General features: G+C 36.6%; 1 protein-coding gene across 2 annotated transcripts in view; it reads left to right on the top strand.

Annotated features, from left to right (window-relative positions):
* Col4a5 (collagen type IV alpha 5 chain) overlaps nt 1–18283 on the top strand; it is a 194656-nt gene extending 176373 nt beyond the window's left edge. Inside the window, exons 42-51 of one of the 2 annotated variants that reach the window (XM_015992158.3) lie at nt 2753–2886; nt 3694–3766; nt 4097–4168; nt 7999–8127; nt 8394–8492; nt 10464–10676; nt 12378–12555; nt 14436–14550; nt 14960–15132; nt 17069–18283. In XM_015992158.3, the coding sequence (XP_015847644.1) occupies nt 2753–2886; nt 3694–3766; nt 4097–4168; nt 7999–8127; nt 8394–8492; nt 10464–10676; nt 12378–12555; nt 14436–14550; nt 14960–15132; nt 17069–17150 (1268 nt within the window). In that variant the 3' untranslated portion in view covers nt 17151–18283. The remainder of the gene's footprint in view (nt 1–2752; nt 2887–3693; nt 3767–4096; nt 4169–7998; nt 8128–8393; nt 8493–10463; nt 10677–12377; nt 12556–14435; nt 14551–14959; nt 15133–17068) is intronic. The other variant, XM_076562145.1, reaches the window with a different exon arrangement.
* The last annotated feature ends 379 nt before the right edge of the window (nt 18284–18662 follow it).

Raw genomic sequence — 18662 nt, 5'->3', positions numbered from 1 at the left:
TCCTGTGTCCTTACTAGATTGTTAATTTAATTTTTAGAGACAGTACAAATGCCAGGTCTGAAATGTTATAAAATTCCCAGTATTTTATTTTAGTTGAGAAAAGAATAGTGCCTTTTCATCAAGTGATGCAGTATTCTAGACCTTTTCATCAAATGATGCAGTATTCTAGACCTTTTCATTGAATGATGCAATATTCTAGACTTTTTCATCGAATGATGCAATATTCTAGACCTTTTCATCAAATGATGCAGTATTCTAGAAACTCCAAACAGAGAAAGATGGCAGTCAAATGTTCAGTTTTCCCCACCTTAAATCTTCTGTTATCATTTTCACTAGGTTGGTTCAGAGTTCGTTTAGTTTTTACCTAACAGCCTGATTTACTATCGGACTTGTAGTCTAACTTGAACAAATTACCATGTTTATTTAGAAAACCTCATTCTAGTTGATTTGACCTAAGCAACTGTGGTTTTGTTTTTTAAGTACAAAGTACCCCCAAACCTTTCTGTACATTTGGAAAGGAATTTTTTTGTGTGATTGTGATGTCTACTTGCCAAGCTAATTGTGTAAAATGTAAAAATTAATTGCTGTTTTATCATGCACTTCCTTCCTTTTTGTCATATTCAGATAACTGCCATATTATGAAATCACTTGAAAATTCTTAAAACATTAAAAACTTTGTAAGATCTATTCTTATCTTTGGTTTTGCTACTAATAATATAATTGTATAAAAATATCAAAATTCTGTGGTTCCTCCTATTTAATAAGCACTGAACTAAGTAATTTCTACCTGCTATTTCATTTAATCTTTCCTAAAATCAGGTAAAAGCTAAGGCTATTTTTTTGTTTTTATTTCTTAGAAGAAAAAAAACTGAAGCCGAAAAGATGAATAATCTTGTTAAGGTCAAAGAGCTCATCACTGATGGAGCTGGGGTGGAACCCAGCATTGTAATTCCTGTACCCAGTCTTTCGAATCACTGTGGTATTCTGTCTCATTAGTGTAGTCCCTTTGCTTTGGAGTCATAAAAATTAGGGAAGATAAAGTTTGAGTTTAATCTCATGTCCAAAATTAAACCTTTTGCCACATGTAAACACCAGCCCATGGTTCTAAATTCCTATGTATATAGCTTACGAATCCTTTTAAAACCATACCCTACATATTTTTTTGTTGAAATCAGTTTACAAAATTAAGACAACCACAGATAAGCATGCTAGCTTAGCTATGGCTTTATAATTATTTTCTTTTAAAAAAATTTTATATTTTTAAAAATATTTTTTTATTTTACTTTATGTATAATGATCGTTTTGCTTTCATGTATGTCTGTACACCACTTGTGTGCTCCTGGAACTGGAGTAAGAGACAGTTATGAAGTGATGTGTGGGTGCTGGAAATTGAACCCAGGTCCTCTGGAAGAGCCATCAGTGCTCTCAACCTCTGAGCCACCTCCCCAACCCTGTAGTTACTTTCTTAACGAAAGACTAAGTAGTCTGAGCCTCAGCTACTAAGCCCTCTACAGACATGTAGCATTTGTTCCCTGCCTTCCTACAAAAAAGCTTGCCCAGTGATCAAACCACCTGGTTGTTTAACAGAACTGATATCCTAATTTAGAATGATATATTAAAAATGTAGTACAAAAAATGTAATACAAATTTTTTAAAAGCTTAGCAAAAATGGAAATATTTTGAAATAAATTTTGTATGTCTTATACTGAAACAATAAGTACCTGATATTTAAAACATATTCCATGTGTCAAACACATCACTAAAATGAACTTGAAGTTAGTGTGCTTAAGTGTCTTAATTGTTCAGTAAGTCATTGCTCGGAGGCTAGATGCTTGCCTAGCATACATAAGGCTACACTCTTGATCCAGAACACTACAAAAAAATGCATAGTAATGAAAGATGAATGAATATAGCTTCTTATGAATAAAATAATTGAACTTTTTGGTATACTAGAAGTCAAACCCAGGTCCCAGTCAAATGCTACATTCTCATCCCTAAGTAATTTAATTTTAATTGCAGTAGGAGAAATGACTTGAACTCCTGATTGCTCTATAGCAGTCATTCTTTATCTACTACGGGCATTTATTAGTATGCATATTCTTGGGCACCCTCCCCAGTGATGGGACCAAAGCTCTAGGAGTGACCCAGGAAACTTGTTTCAGCAGCCCCCTTCCCACAGAGGCATACTGTGGTTTGAGACTAGTGGTATGCTATGTCTCATTTCAATTTACATCAAACACTTTTTCAGGGATTACAGAAGCAAATACTATCATATCCAGAGTTGCTTTAGATCTGAGTTTATTATGTCTAGTAGAAAATAAATGCAAGGGACTGGAGAGATGGTGCTGAGTTGATAAAGTACTTGCCTAGTATGCATGAAGCCTTCTTTTCAATCCCCAGGATGACATAGACTATACATGGTGGTGCATCCCTATAATCCTAGCACTTGGGGGTGGAGACAGACAGATCAGAAGTTCAAGCTCATTCCTGGCTGTATAGTGAGTTTAAGGACAATCTGAAATACATGAGATACTGTTCCAAAAAAGAATGTAAACTCGAAGAGTCTACAAGTCAGCATTAATAATAATAATAATAATAATAATAATAATAATAATAAAACCTACATTTACACTAGGAAATTACTCAGTCTGCATCTATGTATTTTATCCCACAAACTAACACAAAGATGACTGATATTTTAAAAGCCTGACATACGATACTAAAATGTGGCCATTTGTTGTGTGTTATCAAGGTCTACCAGGTTCTGAAGGTCCCCGTGGTCCCCCTGGAAATGGAGGCATTAAAGGAGAGAGGGGAAACCCAGGCCCACCTGGGCAACCTGGCTTACCTGGTTTGAAAGGAGATCAAGGACCACCAGGACTCCCGGTAGGAAATGGGAGGACTCTCTGTAGGACATGGGATTAGACATTTGATGATAGAAGAGTATGGGTGACAGCTTTCAAAATGGGAATTCTGAACTGCAGAATTTTATCACTCATCGTGTGGCTCACTGGTGAAGCTAAAATAAAATAGAAAGCAGGGTTCCTAGTCTTCCCACTAAAGTGTCTTTGCTGTTTTATAGTAAAGGGATTTTGGTGAAAGCAAACCCGTGAAAAGGAAATTTACATGCACACATCAGTGCATTGCATTTGGATGAATATACACATAGGGAAATGATTATGGTGAGTGGGAATAGTTTAGATGTTGAAATTAGGGGCAGGGGCAGGTTTCAGTTCCATTACATGGTTTTGCTTTATGTCTATAAAGAAAAGAGCCACCTGAGTTCTCTCTCTTCACCTATAAAGGAAGTAATGTACACAGTGACTCCTGTGCTTTGTATCTTGGTTTAAATAACTCAGAGAATCATATACTTTTTCACTATTCCATTCAAGCAGATTCCTGGTAGACAGACTGTACTTTCTGGGCTCTCTTCCAACTGTGAAGACCTCCTTATATTAGAAAACATTATCCTTAACATTTTTCCAGTAACTTGTTTTTCCATACCATCATTCTTCTTCTAACTACCTAGATTTAAATATTTAAAAGTTATAAGGTAGTGAGAGGCAGGATTAGAATTTGAGTCCTTCAAGTTTAACTGGAAAAAAAGTTCTCTAAGCAATATTTGAATCTTCATTCCTCTTCTCTATCCCTTCCTAGTTATTTTTCTAACAACAATTATTTTTATTTATTTAGGGTAATCCTGGCCGGCCAGGTCTCAATGGAATGAAAGGAGATCCTGGTCTCCCTGGTGTTCCAGGATTCCCAGGTATTTGAAAGGATGTTTTAAGGTTTTCCTTTATGTTTTTAAGTATTTTTATTTATTTATTCTTTGACCATTTCATATATTCAATGTATTATTATCATATCCACCCCCACTTCCTTCCTCCAGCTCACCCCATCCATCTCTCTCCCAAGATCACGTTCTCTCGTTCTCTTTCATTGTTGTTGTTGTTATTGTTATTAACAATCCCCTAAGTTCAACTAGATCCGACTATAGTAAGCTCCTTTGGTAAAAGCATTTTTTTTCTTATTTTCCTATGTAAAGGTTGTCTTGTTGCGTTTTCATCCAATTTTGTTTTATGTATTATCTTTCCAGGAATGAAAGGACCCATTGGAGTACCAGGCTCAACAGGCCCTGATGGGGAACCAGGCCTTACAGGGCCCCCAGGTAAGAATTGTTCTTCTCCTAAGGCTCTTTATGCCTGTTATTAGAAACATGAAAGACTTTTAAAAGTTCCCATTCTGTCTTTCCAAAATATCAACATAATTTCCTAATTTCTTAAACTCTTTAGTTATGTTGTATTGATAGCCAACCTATTAAATTTAAAATAAATTCAATATCAACAAAAAAGCTTTAAATTTTTATTAACTTTTATACTAATATGACCATATTCAATTGACCAGATCATAAGGATAAGTTGCTGTGTACATTTGTGTATTTTTAAATTAAAATAAAAGTTTTATGTTAATAGGATTATAGAGATTTCTCATAAACTACAAAAGAAGGTATCTGTTGACTGATTCAGTAACTGTCCTAACAAGCACAACAAAGTACTATAAATATGTCAAAATCAGAATGGGCTTATCAGAAAGTAGGGTTGTCTTCCCCTGGAGACAGGAGCAAAAGTTCTTTTTTTTTTTCATCAACCCTAAGAAATATATTTAATTTTAAAACTATTTTAAAAAAATATCCTATTAGTTTTTTTGAGAGTTTTGGACATGTTTGGATCATAATCACTTCCTTTCCCCCACTTCTTCCCAGATCTAGCCCCTTCTCTACACACCCAACATTAAAAAACAATAAACTGCTGAGTGGTGGTGGCGGTGGCGCACGCCTTTAATCCCAGAACTCAGGAGGCAGAGGCAGGCAGATCTCTGGGAGCTTGAGGCCAGCCTGGTCTACAAAGCGAGTTCCAGGAAAGGTACAAAACTACACAGAGAAACCCTGTATCGAATAAATAAATAGATAGATAGACAGACAGACAGACAGACAGACAGACGGACGGACGGACGGACAGACAGACAGACAGACAGACAGACAGACAGACAGACAGACAGACAGACAGATAGATAGATAGATAGATAGATAGATAGATAGATAGGTAATAAAAATAAAAAACAATAAACCACAACAATAATTTTTTTTTTTTTTGGTTTTTCGAGACAGGGTTTCTCTGTGTAGCTTTGCGCCTTTCCTGGAGCTCACTTGGTAGCCCAGGCTGGCCTCGAACTCACAGAGATCCGCCTGGCTCTGCCTCCCGAGTGCTGGGATTAAAGGCGTGCGCCACCAACGCCCGGCAACACAACAATAATTTTTAAAAAGACCAATTTGTGCTGCCCAAACATTCTTGGATATATGACCTTCCGCTGGAACATGATCAACTTATTTAGGACCTCACTCTTAGAGAAAACTGATTCACCCTCTACCAGCAGCTAACAACTGCCAATAGCTCCTCAGTGAGGAGTGGGATTTTGTACCCATTTCTGCTCTCCATGCTGGGATTTGAACTTACCAAGTTCTCATGCATGCCATCGTGAGTTCATCTGTCCAAAAGACATTGTTGCCTTGTAACCATCTGCCACCTCTAGCTGTTAAACTCTTTCTGCCCCTCTTCTTCTACAACGTTGGAAGTACTTCCTGAGTGTTGGGAGTGGAGGTGTGGTGTGTGTGTGTGTGTGTGTGTGTGTGTGTGTGTGTGTGTGTGTGTGTGTAAATGTGTAACTGTGTTTATGACTGAGTATGCTCCAGTCTCCTATTCTCTGTGCCTTGGTCACTTTTGGGTCTCTGTATCACTGTGTTGATCAACACCTACTGCAAATAGAACTTCTGATGGAGGTTGAGAGATGCATTAATCTATGGGTATCATGATAAATCATTACGAGTCAGTTTAATATTATGTTTATTTATCAGAATAATAGTAGTATATTCTCCCCTGGACCTGTCTAGCCATAGATTCTGGCCCAATAATGGTGCCAGTATAGGATTCAGTTGTGAAGTGACACTTAAATTCAATGAGAAAGTGTTTGATTACCCCCATGATGTCTATGTCACTATTACAACAGTGAGCATGTTGTGCTAGACCATTCATTATTGTAGATGATAAGGTTCTCAGGTGGTATGATTTATGGCTACTTTTCTCCTCTGTTAACATGCCTAACCCCATCCAACAGTAGGAAAGCTAGCCAGTAGAGATGAAGCTTCCAGGCCAGTACTAAGTTTGATTTCTGAAAATTCATTGACTCAAGTCTATGGTGTCTTCAGCAATGGGGCCTTACCATTAAGTTTTGGGTAACCAAGAGCAGATAATGTCTGGGGTGGTCTATGGGACCTCACTGGCCAACAACTTCAAAAGAAGTAACTTATTCCTGGCACTGGACATTTCATTTGTTAGCCTTGTAGCTCTGTTACTGAGTAACTTTTTAACTTTTGTATGTATATATGTGGAAATTTCTTCAATACTAGGTTTCCATATGATGTTTTCAAAAGTTTTTAAATGGTATTTGTCCATCCCATTGTCCCTCCTCTACCTTGCCCTCCCTTTCCCTACCTCAATTTAATATTTACTGTTCCTTTTATTCCCATTTAACCCTTAATAACTGTTTTCTATCTTTCCTTCTCAGAAATCCCCTCTCCATGATCCTTTAGTACTTTCTTGACCTCTATGAGTATTCCAAATGAATCACACTTATCTGATGACTCAAAGCTAACATCCACAAATTAGAGAAAACATGATGTTTGTCTTTCTGGTTATGGGTTACTACTCAGAATTATTGTTTCCAGCCTCATTCATTTACCTGCAAGTTTCATGTTATAATTTTTCTTAATATTTGAATAATATTTCACTGTATAAATATACCACATTTTCATTATCCATTCATCAGTTGATTAATATCTAGGCTGTCTTCATTTCCTGGCTATTGTGAAGAGAGCAGCAATAGACATTGAGTAGATATCCCCTTTGGTTATGTACTCATGAGTGATAAAGCTGGATCATATGTAGATATTTTTCTAGCTTTCTAAAGAACCTCCACACTGATTTCCACAGTGACTACACAAGGATGTATTCCTACCATCAGTGAACAAATGTTCCTCTTTTCCCACATCCATGCCAGCATTTGTCATTTTTTTTTGTTTTGTGTTGTTCTTTGGATGTTTATGTGTATGTGTTTGTGTGTGTTGTATAGGTGTGTATATGTTTTGTTTGTATTCTAGACATTCTGACTAGGTAAGACAGAATCTCAAAGTGGTTTTAATTTGCATTTCCCTGATGGCTAAAGATATTAATCATTTTTAAGAAATGATTCTTCGCCATTTGTAACCTGTGTTTAGTGCATATATGGTTAAGTTTGCAACGTCCTGTTGTTGGATTTTTCTTTTAATGAGTATAAAGTTTTCCTCCTTACCTCTTCTGATTAGTTTTGGTTTTAAATCTATTTCATCAGATATCAGAATAGCTATACTATGTTTATGTTTTAGACTCATTTTATTATAATACCTTTTCCCATCTCTAAGATGGTATCTATCATTAGTCATTAGGTATGTTTCTTGGAGGTAGCAAAAAAGACAGATCTTCTTTTCTGATCCAGTCTGTTAATCTGTGCCACTTTACTGAAGAGTTGAGAACAGAGTTGGGTGGAGTTGGCAAAGATGGATAGAATTGGCATCTGGAACTAGGCTTTCTGCCTAGAGATGAGGGGGGCAGGGGTTATCAGCATGGCAGGATGGAGTTGCTGTGTGAGTCTGGAGTTTCCTTGCTGATGAGGACTCCTGGAAGGTAGGCCAGAAGGCTGACATGGGCTAGTTTTGATTTTCTTGATTAAATAATTACAGTTTCCCCAAATAAACTTCTGTTTAATGTGGCAGCAGTTGCAGCAGTTAAATATTTTTCGCTTGTTTGTTTGTCATACAAATACATCTTTTGACCATAGACCAATTTCACATCTGTTTCTTCTGACAGTTCTCTTCACCATCTTCACATTTGTGGCTTTGCTTCTTAGGTCCTCCCGGGTTGCCTGGTCCTTCAGGACAGAGCATTATAATCAAAGGAGATGCTGGTCCTCCAGGGGTTCCTGGCCAACCTGGATTGAAAGGTCCACCAGGACTTCCAGGCCCTCAAGGCTTACCAGGTACCTTGGTGGATCATTGTTTAAAACATATCTATTTGAGAACATCCCCTTAATCTGCCTCTTACATGTTAAAAGTTTGTCTCTGCCAGTAATAGTCTCAGCTAGGAATGGAGTACCAGTCCACCACAGGTCTCACTTCTCTTCTTGAAAATGTTAAAATCTCACGTGCAACCATCATTTAGGCCCAACCATATTTCTTTGAACTCCTCTGGGGATGCTAATTTACAAGACTTGATTGTGTTAAACATCCATTTCTTTTCCTGTAGGTCCAATTGGCCCTCCAGGTGATCCAGGGCGCAATGGACTCCCAGGCTTTGACGGTGCAGGCGGGCGCAAAGGAGACCCAGGTCTGCCAGGACAACCAGGTAAAATGATTAAAACAGTGCTGCTGGTTCTAAGGTTTGTGTTTTCAAGACCTCTGGATGTGGGGCTGTACTTGGAGCTGTGAGAACTTCTTAGTGAGATAGCAGAACTAGCTGTCACATTCGGAGCTGGGGAAAAATAGGAAGGCACATCCAAGGAGATGTACTATACCAGACAAGCATAAAAATGTTGCTTTGCTTTTGCTTGTATATAAAGCACTAGAAATCCAAGATATTCTTCCAGGTACTCAAAATAGTTACTAGTTCAACTATTTTTATTTATTTTATTTTATTGTAGCAGGCTTGAGTGTACTGGGCAGGTTACTATTGAGACAGCTCTACTCAGCTAATTTTCCATGTGTTTATTTAAATCCCTTAACTATCTTAGAACAATTTTTAAATCTTTCTTCATGTTATAATATTACAGAAAACAATTTTCCCATAAATGCAGTAAATTAAACAATCACCATAGAACTTTGAAGATCATGGTGAAGTCTCATGCTGAGAAGATATATTAATATACAGATTTTTAAAGTCAGTAATTTGTAGATGCTCTTTACAATATGGACCTTGGAGCAGGCCAATGGTAACACACAGCTTTAATTCCAGCACTCAGGAGGCAGAGTGAGCTCTGAGTTAAAGTCCAACCTGATCTACAAAATGAGTTCCAGGAGAGCCAGAGCTGCACAGAGAAACCCTGTCTTAAACAAATAAACAAACAAAAACCAATATTGACTTTGGTATCTACTAAAGTTTACTTCCTCTTGTTTTGTGTTTTGACTCAATATGTCACTATATAATGATGGCTGGCTCAGTCCTTACAATGCAGCCTGGGTTTGCCTAGAATTCATGGCAAACTTCTTACTTCAGCCTCCTGAGGACTGAGACTCAGGTCCCTAAATTTCTATCTGGAGTTAACCTACTTCCAAAAAAAGTATTTGATTAAACTTGTAAAAAAAAATACTAATATGATTGCACATACCTTTAATCCCAGCACTAGGGACACAGAGGAAGGAAGATCTCTATGAGTTTGTGGCTAGCCTGGATCTATAGAGTGAGTTCCAGGACAGTTAGGGTTAAACAGAGAAACCCTGTCTTGAAAACAACAACAAAAAAGTAGGAAGATTATAAACTCAATAGATTGCTAATATGTTAATAACTCTAGGATATATATATATATGTTTTATACATATATATGTATAAAACAAGGTAATATAAACACAAAGAATGTGTGTTAGGAAAAAGTATCATTGGTGACAATACAGAGTAATGGTACATGTGGGCCTTTGTAGAGCCAACACTGCCAATTCAGTAACTTTGTATTTCCAGAGAATGAACAAATTAGTGACATTTTTATCTCAGACATTGCTATGAAGTGTCCTAAAAGCAAAAATCAGCACACACTGTGGTTAATAGCCTAGATATAATAACTTTTAAATAAGTTCATGCAAAGAAGATCCAGTGATATGTTAAAATGATGCATTTTGAAGGCTTCTTAAGAATGTTACCTATTTTCTAAGCAAGTTTTCTTCAGAACAATTCTTCAGATGTATTGAAGAGAAAATGGTTCAGCACTGAAGCTAGAAAAACTACAGAAACCATACCCTTCTTTTCCTGTTGATAAACAAAACAGCTGGCTGAAATTTGGTCATAAGATTCAAACTTCCTTAGTATAGCAAGAGAATAGATAATATACCGTAGGCATCACTTCTCCCTACCTAAAACTATTCTTCTAGAATTTTAATGATTCGTGTCTTCAGCCAATGCCAGGAGGAAATAAATGCAATCTCTTTGAGGGCAAAGGAAATAATCTCATTTGCCTCTCTGCCCATTATACATGACAATGCTTTTATCGATACTATATAAATATTGAATAAATTAACTAATCAAATTAAGTCATTATGCTTTCTTAATAGCCACAATAGTGGCTTAGAGCTTACTTAATCTTGTACACTAATGATTTCATACAAATAGGTACCCGTGGATTGGATGGTCCCCCAGGACCAGATGGATTGCAAGGACCTCCAGGTCCCCCTGGAACCATCTCAGTTGCCCATGGATTCCTCATCACACGCCACAGCCAAACAACAGATGCACCACAATGCCCACAGGGAACAGTCCATATCTATGAAGGCTTTTCTCTCTTATATGTACAAGGAAATAAAAGAGCCCATGGTCAAGACTTGGGTAAGACAGTTGGCATTGAATTTCTTTCTATGCATTTTGTATTTATTTTTAAAATATGGCCTAGAGTGACCTTAGACAAAGTGCATAACTGTGTTCTTTGGAGCTTTCAAATTGAAGAGCATGTCAAGGCCAGCTAACTATAGTCACTTTAAATGAGTATTTTTTTTAATTTTTATTTTATTATTAAGAAATGTTCTGTTCATTTTACATACCAAACACAGATCCCCCTCTCCTCCTTCCTCTTGACCCCCAGCTCTCCCCCCAACACACCCCCCATTCCCACCTCCTCCAAGGCAAGGTCTTTCATGGGGAGTCAGCAGAGCCTGGTACATTCAATTGAGGCAGGTCCAAGCCCCTCCTCCCTGCACAAAGGATGCGCAATTTTAAGTCCAAATTAAAATCATTGTAGCTAGTACAAGGTATCATTTTTGGTTTAAGGCAAGATGACTTCAAAGGGACCATGTTTCCTTTTATTTAGCTTAGAATGAAAGCAGTTGTCCTGAGCTCTATACAGTATAGCAGCTACTTCATTACACAGCCTGGTCTACAGAGTGAGTTCCACAACAGCCAGGGTTGTACAGAGAAACCCTATCTCTAAAAAACAAAAGAAAGGGAGGGGGAGACAGATAAAGGATTTATTTTGTCCCATAAGTGTCATAGTTTCATTCCATGGTCAGCTAGTGTCACTGTTTAGCCTTAAGGATTCAAAACATCATGGTGGAAGGGTATTGAAGAGCAGATATGCTCATTTCATAGTGATTAAGAAGTAGAGAAATGGCCGGGCGTTGGTGGCGCACGCCTTTAATCCCAGCACTCGGGAGGCAGAGCCAGGTGGATCTCTGTGAGTTCAAGGCCAGCCTGGGCTACCAAGTGAGCTCCAGGAAAGGCGCAAAGCTACACAGAGAAACCCTGTCTCGAAAAACCAAAAAAAAAAAAAAAGAAGTAGAGAAATGAAAGCCTGTGCTAGTGTGCTTTTCTTCTTTCCCTATCTCTTTTTTCCCCTTCTTTATTCCCAGCCTATTGGATGGCATCGTCCATATTCCAGATGGGCTTTCCTTTATCAGGAAATGCTGGCACACCTAGAGGTGTGCTTTGCTAACTTTGTAGGTATGAGGGATGTCTCATGGCACTGACGTGGGAATCTAGATTACACATCAATTGGACTTTGACTATCCTTTTCTTTGTTCTTCCTGCAATTGTTCCTTCTTCTTTCACGTTTGTTTCTTTCACTTTTGGTTTATCTCTAAACCTGTCTGTAGTTGGTTAGCATTGTTATTAATATTATTAATACACTTGAAGAGATTGCTAGCCCACACAAGATACATACTGAACATACCTTAGAAAAAAGGGCAGCATGGAATATGACATTGGTAGAGGCTGCAAAGATTTGGTGTGTGTCTTTTATGTGTACTCAAAAATGTATAGACGTTCTTCAATAAACACCATTGTTTGTAGGATCCATAACCAATTTAAAAACAACACTGTGGAATATGTAATTATCTATAACAAAAAATCTGCATACATTGTAAAATGCATTTTGATTTTATAAAGGAAATCCTAGGATTTCAAAAAACCATGATTTTTAATCTAAGGAATATGCACCAATTTCATTATGAAGCATTGTTTTTTATGATTTCAGGAAAAAACTAGACATGATATGATAATGTATTCCTTCATCTTTTTCTTTTCAATTCTTCCTAGGAACCGCCGGCAGCTGCCTTCGTCGATTCAGTACCATGCCTTTCATGTTCTGCAACATTAACAATGTTTGTAACTTTGCTTCAAGAAATGACTATTCTTACTGGCTTTCCACCCCAGAGCCCATGCCAATGAGTATGGAACCCCTAAAGGGCCAAAGCATCCAGCCATTCATTAGTCGGTGAGGCACTGGTTTAGCTTTGACTTTTACCAATTCCAGCTTAGTTTAGCTAATAAGAAATGAGTCTAAAATGGATAATCAATGCTGTTCATCCCAAGTTACATATATACAAGAGTGATTTTTAATAACCTAGTATTTAGTTTGAACTATGTTTCTTGAAGATCAACTTTTGACCAGGTCTTATGACAAACAATTTAATATAAAGAGAACTCAGTCTAAGTCATTAGGCAAATATATTTGTGTATATTTGTGCAAATTTGTACTAATGTGGTGTATACCTAGCTTAGGCTAGGTGCTACAAAAGATCAAATAAAACATTTGGCAAAAGTATAGAGGAAAGGATGTTTAATTCTAACAGGAGAAATCTGAGGATATGTATCTCAAAGAAATGTTTTGTACTGATCTGTCTTTGATATATTGGAAAACAACTAGATACACATGTAGTTGTAAAGGAAAGTCATAGTAGGAGAGAAAAATGAGAATGGATAATAGATAAATGTCTTACGAATTTAGTATTTCAAGTTTCCATAAAAAGAAGAGATTAGAAAGTTATCTTGAGCACAGATATTAGAATGCTTTAACTGCCAAATTATAGTTTGGAATTTATTTGGTATATTATAATGAGTAGCACTACCACCCCTCAAAAATATTAAGATAAAGTTTAGGGAAGATTAAGGCACTATCAGTATACTTGAATTACGTAGGGATGGCCCTTGGGTAGAGTTATGTTATACTAAATATCTATTGTTCCGATGTGACTGGATTATATCTCACAGGGAGAGACACACATCACATTATTATGATAAACAGAAATTGGGAGTTGAAGTAATAGATAAGATTTGGCACTCCCTTAAAGTAACCAATGAGGCTGGTCCCATTAACAGAGATTTCTTGGGGGTTTTCCACATTGGAACAGTAACTTAAATCAATCTCTTGAGAATATTGGATAGTGCTACTTTTATTGTGATCATGATACAGGGTTCTAGTAACTAAGTCCAATTTCTTTGACATTGAATACAAAGATGCAACCTAATTTGGCTTGATTAGTAAATTCGTAGTTCCCTTGGTCATATATTTACCTAAATCTGTGTGTGTGTTGTGGGTGGAGGAGCATAGCAATGCATGCAAATGTGTAGGGGAGAATTTTTTTCAGTCTCAAATTTATGGAGTAAAAGTTTCCATAATATATTATGTATTATGCAGATAAATTTTGCTAAATCAACCTCCATCATATTTCAAGATGTTCCCTCATGCTCTTTATTAAAATTTAGATATATGCAGCTATATTTATTCTATGGCTGTTTTTACTTATTTCATAGTTTTCAACCACATCTCTCCTACTTCCTGGGTACCTCCCCAGCCATTCTGGGTCTGTTGTACTTACCCAAATATGGCCAAATATTCAACAAATGTCTTTTGGAGGAAGGATACTGGGTGGAGATTGAGAAAATATCTGCTTCTTGTCTTTTCCAGTTTACTAGACATTGTTCTTACCACAGTCATAGCATTATTAAGTGTCTACATCCAGTTGGGCACTTTGACAGCAAGTATGTAGAGCACAGTAAGCCAAACTCCTACAACAATTACAGCATTGCTACACAAGTCTGTAGCAAATTTATGTCATAATGGAAAATGAAAATGCAATAGTTGTAATACTACAGTGTCTTGAAAAAAGGCTTGCAATTTTTGCTTATAAATGTATGATGCATGTGGGAAGAGAGTTCTTATGCAAAAATGATACTCAAAGTGCATTTTTCTCCTCTTCTGATCATTGGGGACACAGTCAAGGGCCTCTATAATATGAAGGCTTCTGAAGAATGATTGTTGTTTCCTACATATTCACTCTGTAAATCATATTCTCTCTCCCTTTCCTTTACCAGATGTGCAGTATGTGAGGCACCAGCTGTGGTAATTGCAGTTCACAGCCAGACTATTCAAATTCCACATTGTCCTCAGGGGTGGGACTCTCTGTGGATTGGTTATTCCTTCATGATGGTATGCAGCACCCATCCTTGCTTTTCTCCTCACAGTTGGCCTTCCATCATATATCTATTTCTCCCAACTTGAGACAGCTCAGTCACTTATGTAGTAATAAACTTGAATACTAAATAGCCTTTGTCCAAGCACTGTGTTCTCCCTCCCACGTTTTCTATAATACATTTTATGTATTATACATTTTTATATAAGCATATATACTGTATATTATAATATAATACATAGATTATATATTTATGCCCATTGCTTTTATTAACTGCTCTTGATGTGGATACTGTTCTCTTACATTTAGTCCTAGCTTTTTTTTATTGCATTCTAATTAGTGGCCATATTAGGTATATATTATTGAATAATCACTAAAGTATTATAGCACATATATGTTGTGGAATATTTTCCTTATCTTTTTTAGCATACAAGTGCAGGAGCAGAAGGCTCGGGCCAAGCCTTAGCCTCTCCTGGTTCCTGTTTGGAAGAATTTCGTTCAGCTCCCTTCATCGAGTGTCATGGGCGGGGGACGTGCAACTATTATGCCAATTCATATAGCTTTTGGCTGGCCACAGTTGATATGTCAGACATGTTCAGGTGAGTTGCTTATGGCTTTAGTTCAGGCCTAGAGCCTTCTTCATTGATACTAGGGAAGAGAGAACCTATTAATGGTGGGATATCCCTTGTAAATTTTAGGAATGTGTTCGACTTATTTCTTTAGTCTTAGCTTGTTTTGCATATCTACCTAACTTGTAATATAGAAATAGACCTTGCTAATGCCAGGTAAGTGTGATTACAGGTATCTCAGTTTTACCCTTTCAGTAACAAAAAAAAAGTCAGGAGTTGATTTACTAAAATGAGACCATTTCAAGGACTGAAACTATAATTTGTATTGTCTATCCCAACCTCATAATTCTCTTTCTAAGAATGTTTTCAGGGATTTCATCCCAAGTCTTTGAAGGAATAAAATAACACATAATATTTGTATTTCTGACTACCTCAATCTTTTGAAGTTTGTCTTTATTTTTATGTGCTGCTTCCTTCTTGATATTTTTCATATGATATTTATCATGTATTGATCATCGAATGTCTAGACTTCTCTCATCTTATGAATATTAGGAAAGGTATCTCAAAAAACAACAGCAGAGAAACAAAAATATGAAGATAAAATAGTGGGGAAAGCAGTCACAGAAATACATGTGAAGATACAGAAAATGAGGTATAGATGTATAGTGGAGTTTTATTCTGCCATGAAAAATTAAATTATGTATGAAACCAAGAACCATGATTTCAAAATTAAATAAACTCAGACAATTACCCATATTTTCTATCTCATTTCTGAATCTTGGATTTTAAACACACACACACACACACATACACACACACACACACACACACACACACACACACACACAAATGAAATTAAGTGGAAACAAGATTGGGGAAAGGAAAAGGACTGTGGAAATGAGGAGAAAGGGAAGTGTAGCTGGAGTTTTCCTGCCTTACCCACAGTCAGGACAAATCTTTGTCACCCGCCAGTCCCACAGCCGCTCAGACCCAACCAAGTAAACACAGAGACTTATATTGCTTACAAACTGTATGGCCGTGGCAGGCTTCTTGCTAACTGTGCTTATAGCTTAAATTAGTCCATTTCCATAAATCTATACCTTGCCACGTGGCTGGTGGCTTACCGGCATCTTCACATGCTGCTGGTCATGGCGGCGGCTGCAGTGTCTCTCTCCGTCAGCCTTCCACTTCCCAGAATTCTCCTCTCTCCTTGCCCCACCTACTTCCTGCCTGGCCACTGGCCAACCAGTGTTTTATTTATTGACCAATCAGAGCAATTTGACATACAGACTGTCCCACAGCAGGGAAGGGTATGGGTATGAGTGAAAGTATATAATAAACTTGAATGAAAATTTCTTTTTGGAATATATATATATATATATATATATATATATATATATATAGAGAGAGAGAGAGAGAGAGAGAGAGAGAGAGAATGTACACCAACAGAACAGTTTTTTGAGTACTTGTGATCAGTAATGGCTATGAATCCATAACAATCAATGTATTAGTGAACTATTAAGGTCCAAGAAGATGACTCAGCAGGTTAAGAAACTTGCCACCTAGTGTGATGACTTAAGTTATGTCCCTACGACCCACACAGTAGAAGGAGAGGACCAGTTTCACAATTTGTCCTGACCTTTACATTCATGCTGTGGCAGGTATACTTGTATATATACACATACATGCATACATACACACACACACACACACACACACATCAGATATATAAAGATGATAGATAGATAGATAGATAGATAGATAGATAGATAGATAGATAGATAGATAGATAGATAGATAGATAGTTTTAAAAATAAAATAAATCATTAGGTCTCTGGGAAAGCTGCTTACCAGAAAGAGAATGTCTTAGATGTTAATTCATGCCTGTAATAGAATTGAAATAGCAGAAGTGTATGGAATTGAAATCAGAAGAGTAAAGCTGATTGTTTCATTTTTTATTTCCTAGTAAACCTCAGTCAGAGACACTGAAAGCAGGAGACTTAAGGACACGTATTAGCCGATGTCAAGTATGCATGAAGAGGACATAACATGCTGAAGAATTTTTGAGTTTTTTAATGTGATTTTATATATATATATATAATTATTATATGTGATTCCCAGAATGCAATGTCTCCCTTACTCTCCCCAACTTCACCACTGCTGCCACCAATGGTGCTACTACACTCTATGACAAAGAGAGCATGCTGACTAGTAACCACGGAGATTCAGATGTACCTCAGCAATGTGCCAGAGCAAGGTCTTACTTCTAATGAAAGAAATGGGGAAGGAACTATACTTTTGGGGTCCAGAATAACATTCTTCAAGGATTATAAGATGAAGAAGCTTATATATTTTGCCCAGTTACTAAAATGGCACATTAAAAAAATCAATGAAGGGAAGAATCATACTGAGTCAAATTAAAGACTGCTGTTTGAGGAAGAATTCTTTTTCATGGTGCTACTAATCCTACTGTACCCCAGGTTTTTGATAGAAAGGTGTTAATCTTATTTTGCTCTGTAAGTAAAGAATGTGTATATTCTGTAAACAACTTCTTAGTTCAAAATGTTGAGTCATTTAAATGTAATCTGATATAAACCCTTCCTTACCGAAAATATATGAAAGCTTACACTGTAGACAGCAAGATTTTACATGGGGGAGAATTTATCCTTTCATTGACTTACTACTGAAAGCAAATTAATTGGGACTTTTATCCCCCAAGTTATTAACTGACTTTTAAAAAATACATCATGTAAGTGACTTTGATCAGAGTTTTAATGGTTTAATGTTGCATATCAAGTTATCATATCCAATGGAGCAATCCTTTTTTCTATATTTTCCAAGACACTCATGATCAGATGTCCCATCTTCAAATATTTATATCTTGTTTTTGCTTGTTCCCAACAATTTTGAGAAACAAAATTTACCCATAATAACTAAGGTTTCTTATTATCCTGGTGCTTCTCATGTAAGAATTATTCTCCTTCGGGCTCACTTGAGTAAGAAGACAATATTTGGTTAGTCTTCTCTCTTCAATTACAGAAAGCTAATGGGTTTTTAGAAACTTTATTTTAAACATTTTATTACGAATAGTCATAGGATATCTTATTTCTTTAACTGTCATCTTCTCACTGGGTGTTTTTTAATTCACCAATATCAACTTAATTAAAGTTATATGTTGTAATTATGGCTCATTGTCTCTCTATTCAGCATAAGTGTAAAATCATTCTCATTTATATTGCTACATCAAATGTTCCTTTCCCAGACAATTTGTTTCTGTGTCTCTGATCATTCTGATTGCTGGCAGAAAATATACAGCAATGGAAACTTTTTCCCATGGGCAAAAATAAACTACTGGAAGATGCTCTACTGATAGCAAATTTCTTGACAATGTTGTATTGATGGATAGTAAAGAACAAGTTTCTCTTTATGGAATAATTCATTAATAATGTTTAAAATAGATTAGTGAGTTAATATTTCTAATAATTAAGAATGAGCCACATCTAGGTCTCTAAAACAACCAAGGACCTGTTAAAAATAAAAGGACTTTTAAAGCCTTTATA

This window comes from Peromyscus maniculatus, chromosome X (assembly GCF_049852395.1).
Source record: "Peromyscus maniculatus bairdii isolate BWxNUB_F1_BW_parent chromosome X, HU_Pman_BW_mat_3.1, whole genome shotgun sequence".
Classification (NCBI taxonomy): Eukaryota; Metazoa; Chordata; class Mammalia; order Rodentia; family Cricetidae; genus Peromyscus; species Peromyscus maniculatus.
The sequence above is the reverse complement of the archived record's forward strand: the minus strand, read 5'-3'. Positions and strand labels throughout refer to the sequence as shown.